The sequence below is a fragment of the Xenopus laevis genome, chromosome 1S (genome assembly GCF_017654675.1).
Source record: "Xenopus laevis strain J_2021 chromosome 1S, Xenopus_laevis_v10.1, whole genome shotgun sequence".
NCBI lineage: Eukaryota > Metazoa > Chordata > Amphibia > Anura > Pipidae > Xenopus > Xenopus laevis.
The window spans coordinates 135,165,473-135,178,611 of NC_054372.1; the positions used below are offsets into that span (position 1 = coordinate 135,165,473).

General features: G+C 40.9%; 1 protein-coding gene across 4 annotated transcripts; it reads right to left on the reverse strand.

Moving 5' to 3' along the window:
* Nucleotides 1-3,377: 3,377 nt before the first annotated feature.
* Nucleotides 3,378-12,774, reverse strand: LOC121399474 (targeting protein for Xklp2-B-like). Of its 4 annotated transcripts, none has more exons than XM_041580247.1 (9): nt 12,749-12,774; nt 10,821-10,936; nt 9,265-9,407; nt 7,955-8,026; nt 7,707-7,797; nt 5,966-6,007; nt 5,305-5,426; nt 4,236-4,393; nt 3,378-4,155 (listed from the first exon to the last, which is right to left on the reverse strand). In XM_041580247.1, the coding sequence occupies exons 3-9, from the start codon at nt 9,395-9,397 to the stop codon at nt 3,790-3,792; spliced, it is 984 nt and encodes a 327-aa protein (XP_041436181.1). In that variant the 5' UTR covers nt 9,398-9,407; nt 10,821-10,936; nt 12,749-12,774; the 3' UTR covers nt 3,378-3,789. The 4 variants fall into 4 exon arrangements, with proteins under 4 accessions (XP_041436181.1, XP_041436180.1, XP_041436182.1 ...); XM_041580249.1 differs by lacking the exon at nt 12,749-12,774 and having other exon boundaries at nt 3,784-3,994; nt 4,027-4,155; nt 10,821-10,994; XM_041580246.1 differs by lacking the exon at nt 12,749-12,774 and having other exon boundaries at nt 10,821-10,994.
* Nucleotides 12,775-13,139: the final 365 nt, after the last annotated feature.

Sequence of the window (13,139 nt, forward strand, 5' to 3'; positions counted from 1 at the left end):
TTTGACAGCTCAACCTGAGGTCCCTCATTTGTACTGGAAAGTCCCTCTTTTCTCTGCACTGAACAGCCAGAAAAAGAAACAAAATTTCTAACTTACAAGAAGTCATCTGTATTGTATTTCAATGTGGTAAACAAATTACTCACCACGTAAGGGAAGTGGCCCAGGTGCACTGCCCTGAGCCCTCAGCATAGGGGGCGGACAAACCGAAATGTAAAAAGGAGCAGGCACTCAATGTATGCAGACTTCCAGCAGGCACCAATTCAAATTGTAAAGATCTTTATTGTGTCCAAAATTTCTAACTTAATTGGCTTTTGGCAGAGAGGCCAGTACAGCTAACAGGTGCAACTAAGATACTTTGTAACAATTTTGAGATAAAAAAATAAGTAATTTTAACAGTTTAGATAAGGAGAAATATTTTCAAACTTTTATAACCTGCCAAACTTTGTAAAATGAACATGGTAATTATGGGGTGTGGCCACAAAAATGGGTGTGGTCAAAAAAATTGCCGCGCTACATGACAAAAAATTTTTTGTCCCTCTTTTTACTTATTACCAAAATGTTGGGAGGTATGACCACGCATTCTGTATAGTATGATGTGTAGGTTATATGAGCAGCCACTCCTGAGTACTGTGTGTAAACAAAAGGGGGTCATTTAGGCAGGGGCAATTTTAGGGGATCATAATCTATTTTTATAGAAGCAAGAAGCTATACAATGCTTTATATTTATTTATAACAAAAGACTAATGATGCCGTCCCCTTACCTGCTCAGTGCTTAACCCTTTCACATCAGAGTGGGTCAAGGGGGGCACAACACTAGAGCAGAGAGCACAACTGCGCCCATGTCACATGCATGTCCAGGGCCGCCAGCAGGGGGGGACAAGTGTTCCAGGCCTGAAGGGGGGCCCATAAGTGCTGCATTTTTCAAAGAGCCGGGTCCCCTTTAAGAGCGCCCAAGCCGTGCGGCCATTGCACATATTACCGAATGCGGAAGTGCCGAAAAGACGAAGCTGAAGTCCCGAAGCGGTTAAAAGACCCGAATTCACGAAAGGAGGTGAAGTTGAAGTCCTGAAGCCTTTTGTTTACACACAATACTCAGGAGTGGATGTTCATATAACCTACACATCATACTATACACAATGTGCGATGCACATGATCAGTCCCAAGTCGCTGGCTAAATCTATTATGTAGTAGTTGAACTATAGCTAAGCACATTATTAAGAGACTACTACAAGCTAATTGGTGCAAGATTACAGCTAGGAGGAGACATTGGAGTCTAACTATCATATACAAAACTTATAACTGACTCTAAGAGGCAGGCAAAGCAGCCAGACAAGCACAGTAACTTCTGGTACATTTAATAGAAGATGGCAGGTGGGTGTGGCCTGTCCCATTATTGCTCTCAGCTTAGACAGGAAGAGGAACAGGAGTGAGTCATAAAATAATGGCAAAACAGCAGGAATGCCCTTAACCAAAATGGCCACACAAACAGGTTACTACAATAAGAAAAGCCATATCACTTAAAATGATCATATTTATGTTTTGCATACTTTTCTTTCTCTACAATCATTATAAGTGCAGCATTATATTTCTCAGCCATTTGTAAAAACTTCCATTTATGAACCTGTAGTGTTTAACAGCAGCTCTTTTAGGAAAGGTTTGTTCATGTTTATTACTATGCAGCACAGGGGACATTAGAGGGCGCCCTCTATAGCAGGTCAGATACTTTGCCTTAGCCATGTGGAGCAGAGCTGGCCACTTCTCATCTTATTTGTATTTGGCAATAAGCTTTGTTCTTATTGGTTCAGGAATGTGACTGACAGTGTTGCTTCACAGAATGGTTATTTTATCTGTTTTGTGAAACAAAACTGTCATTTTGTGGAAAGAATGAATCCTGTGCTATAAAATCTTGCTTTCTGTCACAGATATCTATTTTGTCATTCAAATCTAGCTTGACAAGCACTAGTTAGTTACACTATTATATATTATGTCCAACTTTGTTTTTACATAATTCATTCTATAAGTAACTTTGCACATAAGTGTGTCCGTTACATGGAGGTTATACATTTGTGAGACAGATTGCTTGTTAAACTGTACAGAATGGAGTTTGTGATATAATGACATCCTTTTGTGCACTAACCAGATTTTGTTTTCATTCTTTAATAGAAATAAGTCTTTTGTATATTATATTTATCTGTGTATGGTCATAAATACTTATATACCACGAGAGACATTCATTCTGTGTATTAGAGATAGTTTTGTATACAGAATGTATTTGGGACAAACGGCACCCCATAAGTCTCTGTATCTGTCTGTCTGTATCTGTTCCATTTAATCACATGACCTTACATTTTGGGGAAATATATTTTCTGAGGTGAAGGCTTCCACTAGATTCACAAAATGTATTTCTGACATACTAAGTTATTATACTTGATGTTTACTCTGCATTTATTTTGCTGTGTTTGTCAGGGATGTTATACACTATACATGACACTATTTTATCTCGGCTCTTACTGGATTGTATAATGTATAAAAGTTGGTATACAAAACACACATTATATATATATATATATATATATATATATATATATATATATATATATATATATATATATATATATATATATATATACTGTTCAAGAGGGTATTCAAAAAAATTTATTGCAGCATCACTGTGCTTTTGTGGAAGCACAGTGATGTTGCAATAAATATTTGGTGAATTTAAAAACATCGGTGTGCTGGTCCCTCTTCAACAATTATATACATTTACTTGGCCAAGCACCCGTAAAGTGGAAGTCAGAGACAGAGTGCGGGTACCTTCCGTATTAATATATAATACACAAAAGCCATTAATATCTTGTAAATGATATCCTTATAAATGGTGAGTTCTGATATCATCAGTTATAAATGGTGAGTTCTGATGTCATTTCTGTCACATGACTCTGAAACTGAAACGGAGAGAGAGTAAGAGAATTCATGCAGGGATACTATTGACCATAGCTTTGGTTTAAAGGATGCCTATAATCTAAAAAATGTTTCACCAACTATAGATACATTCCAGATGGGGCACACAATAATAATTGTTTTAAAGGAGAACTAACACTTAACTAAAGAAGTTGGGCAGAAATTTTGTACATTATATTTTGGGCTTCTGTACCAGCCGAAGGCAACCACAGCCCTTTAATGGGGAAGATCTGTGTCTTCAAAGATGCCCCAGTTCCCCGTCATCTTTGTTTATTCACTGCACATGCTTTGGGCTTAGGGAAAGACACACAATATACTATAATTATATGTAATATATATATATTTATATTACAATATAAGGCTGATTAGTACGTAATTCGGATTATTGGTACATAGCAGCACAGAAACCAGCACAATTAGCATCATAATTTATTCACCAGCTTCGTAATATCAGTTAACAGTCTTACCTATTTTCTGATTTGTGAAAACTCCTACGTTTAGCTTCTAAACAGCTGCTCAAAGCTCACTGAGCATGTGCGTGTAAAAGACTTTTAACAAAATCAAAGATAGGGAGTTCCTGTGACAAGTTTGAAATCACTGCTATAGAGATGCTGAACTTTTAGGCTGGTTCAATAAGTTCAGCATATAAAATATGGCATTTTTAGCCATATTTTGTTTTAGGGTTCAGTTCTCTTTTAAGAAATCTATCAAGCACTGTGGCTTGTTCACTGGGAGGGACCTCCTGGTATGGAAGGCCTCATTGGGGCACACACATTTTCTTAATAAGGTGACTATAGCACTCTATAGGGGACTTTGCTTTAAAAAATGCTATTGTTTCCCCCAACTGCTCTGAAGGCCTGCACCTCCGGTAGGTGAAATTTTTTTTGCTGATCTTTGGTTAGCCTTCCCAAACTCAAAAGTCACCCTCCGCCTATGATCCACTTGTCTCTTTTCTAAAAGTTTGGGTTTAAATAGGACCCTGTAATGTGGCGTACGAGTGGCTTTGATAACAGGCACCTCCTCTTCCTCGAGCTCCCTCTGGTGGCCATGCAGGCAATAAGGTGCGGGAGTTCTTTTGGAGAAAGATATAACCTTTTCAGCACTGGATTCCAAAGCCTCCTCACGCTTTCGTTTTTTTCCCTGTGACAGGTTGAAGGGTTTTGGGATTGTGTATCCTCGTTTAGGAATCTGAACCTGTGGGTACAGCCCAAGTAAATTACATTTGTGCTCCCACACAACAAATCCAATGATAACCCCCACACTGCTAAACTCACCGATAGCGATTGGTGTCTTCTTAGTGATGCAACAAATTTCACCATGTTACAGTCATTTCTCTCAGGTTGATTGGAACCATGCTCAAGTTGATCATTGGTTTTACAGAGAAAATCCACTGGTTTTGTGACTGGAGGGTCACCATTATTCAAAGACTGACCTGAGACACAGAAGGGGGGGGGGGTGAAGCCATGCAATAGACACAGAGCCAATTAGTTATACCCTCATATTGTACTGTCTAAAACACTGTGGTACAGAGGCCCTAAGTTTTACCAGTGTTTAATCCATATCCACTTTAAATCACACCCATGTTACCACAAGAATTTTTAAGACCATATCCAAGTTCAGGGTGGTAGCACATCAAAGAACAAAAAAACAAACGATTGGTGCTCACTGCAGGGATATCACTCATCACGAATATGTGAAACATTAAAGTCATTTTAAGACATACCCTTAAATCCATATGCCTCCTCCCCTGTGGATAACACAGTACATGATTAAATACCTTAGGGGCCCTTAATAACTTCCAAATGCTAACAAACCCCCAGAACAAATGCTACCAGGCTCATGTCCCACAAGTAGCATAGGGCAGGCAGAGTATGGCACACACAGGGAGCATGGGGCAGGCAGAGTATGGCACACACAGGGAACATAGGGCAGGCAGAGTATGGCACACACAAGGATCATAGAGCATGAAGAGTATGGCCGACACAGGGAGCATGGGGAAGGCAGAATACTGCAGGAGACAGAAACCTATCAGGACCACTTTAAAATGAACAGTTAATACAGTGCTTCACAGTACTGGAGGCCCTCCAGCAGTTTGAATGAGATGTGAACAGTGCAGGGCTTTACAGGTGTGAACAGTACCGGACTGTGAACAAGAGGTGTTACAGATGTGAACAATACAGGGGGATTACACCAGTTAGACAGCATTGGTCAAATGAGAAAAAATATGGCTCCTGCCTACCATATGTACAAATACAAAAGGAATGTTCTGAGTACAGTATGAGGGTATATCTTATTTTGTACACAGTCAGGAAAATATAGTCACTCCCACCAACAGGTACACACCTGCTCTAGTTATGGCAGCTTTCATGGAATGCTCATTTTTCTTGAGATTCTTTTGAAGTTCTTGTATCTTCTCAAGCTCTTGCTGTTCTGCAATTTTAGGCTTCACCAGCACATTCCTACTCCTGAAAAGAAACTTGTATGACATATGTAAATAGGCAATGACACATATCTACTGGGAACCAATCCATTAGGCTCCAGCACTGTACAACTTGGTGGTTATTTTACAGTAATAATCATGTAGTCAGGAGCAGTGCTGAACTAATGTTCCCCTCAACTTGGATGGAGACAGCTGTAATATATTCTCCACAAAGGTATAATAGGATCAGAGAAGATATATGGATGTATTTAGGGTAATATAGATAGACAAGGCTGTGACTCACATGAGCCTTTCAAAAGGGCGATTCTTTATTTGCATCCAAGTTAACAGCCCAGCAGCCTTTTCCCATAAAAGGGCAATATGGATCTTGATATCAGTGGTTTGTAGCTTTGCTGAGCATTAAACCCCCACCGCACCATACATGCATGAGACAGATATTCTTTCCTGAGCAGGTTGAGTTACTGGGCCCCAGCAGAGAATGGTAACAAATCATTTCTACAGACTTCAGCAGGAAGGAAAGTGGTCAGTCACTGGGGCTGATGAAGTTTCAGTAGCCATACATACCCCTTTAGTTTGCACAGCTTCCTGGACATGAGCCTGGTTGATCTGTTGGAGGGAGAAATGAGGATAGGTGAGAAAAGCAAGATAACATGGCATAGCAGAAATCGGATTTCACTGTATTGAAAGGAAACAACCCCTTAAACATTACAGGTTTCAAAACATAAAACAAAATATATGTAAAAACGCTGCTTTATCTAAAGGAAAAAAAATAGGGTACAGATGGATAAATAATGGCATAGCAGAACCTATATGAAGAGGGAGTGTGTTAAAAAACATGGGACAGAAAGAGGAAAGAAAAAATCAAAAGCAGAGAAAACGCCAAAGGAAAATTAGTCCTTTAAAAGAGAAGTAAACAACAGAAGGAGCAGCAAAATGAGAAGTGCTTGTGTGCCAGTACCCACTGCTTCTCATTGTATAATCTTTTTAGTGCAGGAACACTTTAAGTGTTTGAAATGTAGGCCTTTAAGTAACACCAAAAAATTTAAGTGTTTTAAAGTAATGAAAATATCGTGTACTGTTGCCCTGCACTGGTAAAACTGATCTGTTTGCTTCAGAAACACTACTATAGTTTATATAAACTAACTGCTGGGGTGGAGATTGAAAAAAGGCTATATGGCACAGGTTAAATAGTGGATAACAGATAACACCATTATGTTCTACAGCAGGGGTAGGCAACCCCAGGCTCCGGAGCCTCATGCGGCTCTTTATCCTGCGGCTTTGCTTGACATGTCATCTATACAGCCCTCACACCTGCTGGCGGCTTCTTGAGTGTGCGACCGCGGTAAGCTAGCGGTCAGCTTACCGCGGTAGCACACTCAGGAAGCCGCCAGCAGGTGCGAGGGCTGTACAGACGTCCCTGGAGTGACAGGCAAGACCGAGCCGCAGCAATATGATTCATCATGGTCCTTACCACGGTCACACACTCAAGACAAGACACGCAAGACAACAGAGGGAAAATCATCATGGAGCTTCAGAAACCGAAGTCACATTAAACAGATGAGAACACTAGCATTTAATAGGGCTATTCAGTGTTTAATTTATTTCAAAGTAGGCCTACACATACACACTGCACTTCTGTTTGTTGTATTCTGTTGTTGTAACAGTTAACATTAAAAAAAAGGTTACAACTTTTAAAAGTTTATAAACTGTGTTATGTTTTGCGGCTCCAGACTATTTTTCTTTAGTGGAAGAGGGGGCAAAATGGCTCTTTTGATAGTAAAGGTTGCTGACCCCTGTTCTACAGAGTATATTTGCTATCTGTTGTGTAACCTGAGCCTTTTCTCAGGTTACTCCCCCATTGCTACACAGCAGCTTATTTGTATTAGGGATGCACCGAATCCACTATTTTGGATTCGGCCGAACCCCCAAATCCTTTGCGATAGATTCGGCCGAATACGAATCCTGCTGAAAAAGGCCGAATCCCAAACTCAATCCTGGATTTGGTGCCTCCCTAATTTATATAAACTATAGTAGTGGTTCTGAAGCAAACACAGCAGTGTTACCAGTGCAGGGCAACACTGCATTATATTTGTATTACTTTTTTGATGTTACTGTTCCTTTAAACAGGTGTAGTCTTATAATCTTAATCAAGATCAAAAACATCTGCTGCTTATTCTATTCATCCAGTGTCTAGTGTTTCTAATGAATCTGTAAAATATGACAGATAAAGCAAACTACTGTGACACAGGTACACAGCATTGTCCCCAAGCCCAAAAAAAACAAAAAAAAACAAAAAACAACTTACCGCATTGACGGAGATTTCACATCACAAAAATGTATAGTACTCTTGGAGACTGCCTCCTTTGAAAGGGTTGTCAACACCTTGCGCTTGTGTTCTGTTAAAGGAAACAGACTTGTTTAACTGGAGCAGCCTAATGCCCCCTGCCAATTGTAAGGCTGCTTCTTTAGAACATGCTAATATATTCATGCTGCACTGTATCAGCATTGGGGTCCCTTACACTCCCAGCAGAAACACATTTATTTGTCACTTACCAGTATTCACAGCAGAAGTTTCAAAGCGTGGCCTCTGGTTTGGGGGAGTATTAAGTGCATTGGTCACTCTGTCTGCAGAACAAAAATTGGCAACAGATTACATATGTGGTATAAACTGGTCCTCAGGCCAAGTCCACCAAGCCACTTGGATAGATGTCCAGTTAGGGGGTGAATGCCCATTTGATTTTATGCTTCCAGGAATATCTAGAAGATCAGAGAGTGGGGTCTGGAAGTGAGCACTTATGTTGCTGGAACTATGGGCGAATTCCCAATTCACCAATGTTTTATATATCAAATCTTATGTCCAAAGGGCCCTGACCTCCAAGTGGGGCTTGAACCTAAAAGTCAGACAACTACTATTAGCGAAGTAGCCCAGGAGCCCATGCCACTGACACTCAATTACATCATGCATTTGGAGCTAGGTTACAATAAAGACATTAGGGGTGACCCTTATATCCTTGGTAACCAATCAGAATGGGCAGACTATAGAGTAGATGTTCCCACGCTGTAGGACATGGAAACAACCTTGGAAGGCATCATCAATTGAATGAAGATAATTTCTCAGTGGCTGTGTCAGTTTTTTTTAACTTAATTTCTTGGTTCAGGGCTATTTTTGTATTGGTAGCTCTTCCTACACAAGTAAGTCCTATATGCAGGCAGCAGTACTGTAAAGAGAAGACATGGAAAGAGCATAAGGATTGGAGAGTAGGGTAGAGCAAGTGGGGATTATTAGAGAAAACCAACAGAGATCAAGAGGGCCTAAATGTACAAATGAAAATGGCAGAAGAGGGGAAGCTCCAGAATGAGATGAGGGGCCCAGATGTGTTTAGGTAGAGAGAGAGGTACAGCTATGCACCTAGCAATGCTCCTATTAGAAAATAAAGGGCACACGTGGGTACTGGAAATCAGAAACAAAGGACATGGCACACACAGGAGTTAACAGCTAAAAGGATCTACAATACAGGGGCGCATAGAGTCCCTCCTTACAACATATAAGTATGTTGGTGTAGGGAGCCTGCCCAAATGTTAAGCAACTCAGGGAGTCTGAGCAAAGAAAATCTGAGCTATGCAAATGTAAGGGAGGAGTCAAGGCACTAGAGAGGCTGCCACACGGAGAGTTCTAACCCAAAGAATGAAACAAGGGTGCACTCAAACAGCCAGGGGAAGGCTCACCCAGGGGATAGTCTGCACCTCCAGCAGCACTCATGCTAAACACTTCATCACATTCAATATACAGATCCCCCCAACCCAATTCCCAGCCAATACTTGACTCTACGCCCCTCCCATTCTAGATCCCCAAGGAATCTCACCTAACCAGGAGTCAGCATTGTGATCCTCATGGAAAGAACTAAAGTTAATGTATGTAGAAGGGGCATCAAAGGTGTAGGGATCCAGCATGTCTGCCATAGCAACTGGGCCACTTACAGGAAACTGTCTCACCATTGCACTGTACCTGTGAGAAGATGATGCCAAACTGGGCATTACTGGGACTGACAGGGGATTATACCAGCAATTCTACTATTCCCTCCGCACATCCCTGAAATAGCCCTCGTACGTGTTTACTCTAAATATCCCACCCAGAATACCATATCCCTGTATTATCCAGTCGGCACCCCATATTTATGTATATGCCAGTAAGCAGCCCATATGCTTGTATATTCCAGTCAGCATCCCATTTGCTTATATAACCCAGTCAGCACCCCATATCATTATATATATCCTAGTCAGAACCCCATATCCGTACGGAACACAGTCTGCATCCCATATCCTTATATAACCGAGTCAGTACTATCCTTATATAACCCAGTCAGCACCCTTTATCATTATATGTCCCAAGCAGCAACCCATATCCTTAAATAACCCAGTCAGCACCACATATCCTTAAATAACCCAGTCTGCATCCCATATTCTTACAGAACCAAGTCAGCACCCCCTATCCTTATATTACCCATTCAACACTATCCTTATGTAACCCAGTCAGCAGCCCCTATCCTTCTATAACCCACTCTGCACCCCATATCCTTATATAAGCCAGTCTGCATCCCATATGCTTACAGAACCCAGTCAGCAGCCCGTATCCTTATATAACCCAGTCAACACCCCATATCCTTAAATATATACTAGTCAGAACCCCATATCCTTACAGAACCCAGGCTGCATCCCATATCCTTAGATAACCGAGTCAGCAACCCATATCATTAAATGTCCCAATCAGCAACCCATATCCTTAAATAACCCAGTCAGTACCACATATACTTATATAACCCAGTCTGTATCCCATATGCTTACAGGACCCAGTCAGCACCCCATATACTTATATGTATATCCTAGTCAGAACCCTATATCTTAACAGAACCCAGTCTGCATCCCCTATCCTTATATAACCCAGTCAGCAACCCATACCCTTAAATAACCCAGTCAGTACCCCATATACTTATATAACCCAGTCTGCATCTCATATGCTTACAGAACCCAGTCAGCACCCTCTATCCTTATATATATCCTAGTCACAACACCATATCCTTATAGTACTCAGTCTGCATCCCCTATCCTTATATAACCCAGTCAGCAACCCATATCATTAAATGTCCCAATCAGCACCCCCTATCCTTATATAAGCCAGTCAGCACCCCATATCATTATATATATCCTAGTCAGAACCCCATATCTTTACAGAACCCAGGCTGCATCCCATATCCTTAGATAACCCATTCAACACTGTCCTTCTATAACCCAGTCTGCATCCTATATCCTTACAGGACCCAGTCAGCACCCACTATCCCCTGCACCCCACATCCTTCTATAGTCAGCATCCCGGACGAGGAAACAAACCCAACCCACGCAGCATAACACAAACACTCCATACCTTCGTTACCAGGTTAAATAGAGAACGCTGTCAAACAGACCAATCGCCCCACTTGACGTCACCGAACGCTCCGATTGGATGCAATTGGACGAATTGGAGGGCACGCACACAGGTTGCTAGGAAATGTAAAACAACTAGATAGCCGGATAAACATCTCTCGTGGTTCATTAGAAGATTGTGGTCATTAGCTATATTGTATATAGAGCTATATTACATTAAAATTACTTGTGGAGGATGGGAAAATGTAGTAAGGAAGTTTCCGCAACCCTAAAAGATTGTTTTTTTTCCTTTTGATCCTGATCATGATAAAAGTTGGGATCTTGGATTTTGTTAGAAGTGTCAGTGGCCCAGCACATGCTCCCTGTGCTTTGGGCAACTGTAGGGAAGACAGTGTTGGACTGGGATGCCAGAGGACCACCAGAAAGCCTTAGACCTTGGGCTCACCGAAAAACCTAAGACAGTGGACCGTTCCAAACTATTATTCCTCCTCTCCTCACTCAACCTCTTTATTTTCCTACTTTTTTATATATACTTACAATATTGTCCCATTATTAAGCATTTTCCCCCAAAAAGAAATAGGGAATGACCATGAAATAGGCCAAATGTTTAGAAACAAGAGGGCCCACTAACACCTGGACCCCCCGGGAGTTTTCCTGGTATCCCGGTGGGCCAGTTCGACACTGGCTGAGGCAGTTGTACATAAAAAAAAGTGTTCAGTGGGTATCATTTGTGAATCTGCCACTATGCCATTCTACTATTAATTCTGGGGGGTATTATACATGGAATTGACTCTGTGCCATTTTACTATGAATTCTGAGGGTATTATACATGGAATTGCCTCTTTTTCATTCCAATATGAATTCTGGGGGGTATTATACATGGAATTGCCTCTGTGCCATTCTAATATTAATTCTGGGGGGTATTATACATAGGATTGCCTCTGTGCCATTCTAATATGAATTCTGGGGGTATTATACATGGAATTGCCTCTGTGCCATTCTAATATGAATTCTGGGGGTATTATACATGGAATTGCCTCTGTGCCATTCTAATATTAATTCTGGGGGGTATTATACATAGAATTGCCTCTGTGCCATTCTAATATGAATTCTGGGGGGTATTATACATGGAATTGCCTCTGTGCCATTCTACTATGAATTCTGGGGCTATTATACATGGAATTGCCTCTTTGCCATTCTAATGTGAATTCTGGGGGTATTATACATGGAATTGCCTCTGTGCCATTCTACTATGAATTCTGGGGCTATTATACATGGAATTGCCACTGTGCCGTTCTAATATTAATTCTGGGGTATAATACATGGAATTGCCTCAGTGCCATTCTACTATGAATTCTGGGCTATTATACATGGAATTGCCACTGTGCCATTTTAATATGAATTCTGGGGGGTATTATACATATAATTGTCTCTGTGCCATTTTAACATGAATTCTGGGGGTTTTATACATAAAATTGCCTATGTGCCATGATTCTTCTATGAATTCTGGGGGTATTATACATGGAGTTGCCTCCGTGCCATTCTAATGTGAATTCTGGGGGTATTATACATGGAATTGTCTCTTTAACAAACAAGGGAAAGTTGTGCTCACCACTATTTTTTAAAACCATTAGGCGGGGGTGCAATGAGGCTGTGACCACAAAATACATATAGAAAAATACAAGAGTCCTCTGCACTCAACCCATTATCAATATATTTAAGACAGAGACATTTTGTACATACTGCTACTGAAAAATGCCTTACCCTTTAAACAAAACAGGGATTGTTTGTCCTTATATTGCAATATATATAAGCTGGCCAACTACGTCAAAGTCATCCCATATCAGGCCAGTCCTGTGCTCAATTTTATCTGATTCATTAAGAATTCTATTGCTTCATTATACATTTTACAAAGGGACTAAGTTTTACCTGCAACTTACTAGCTGCTTTCAAAGTAAAACTCCCAAACTTGGCTGCCCTTTTATTAGACACCAGTGGGATCACCTGACTATAGCTGGGAAGGGTGGGAGCTACAACATGGAGCTGGTCACTGCTCCGGTATAACTATAACAAACAAGGGAAAGTTGTGCTCACCACTATTTTTTAAAACCATTAGGCGGGGGGGGCAATGAGGCTGTGACCACAAAATACATATAGACAAATACAAGAGTCCTCTGCACTCAACCCATTATCAATATATTTAAGACAAGAGACATTTTGTGCATACTGCTACTGAAAAATGCCTTACCCTTTAGACAAAACAGCTCCCACCCTTCCCAGCTATAGTCAGGTGATTCCACTGGTGTCTAATAAAAGGGCA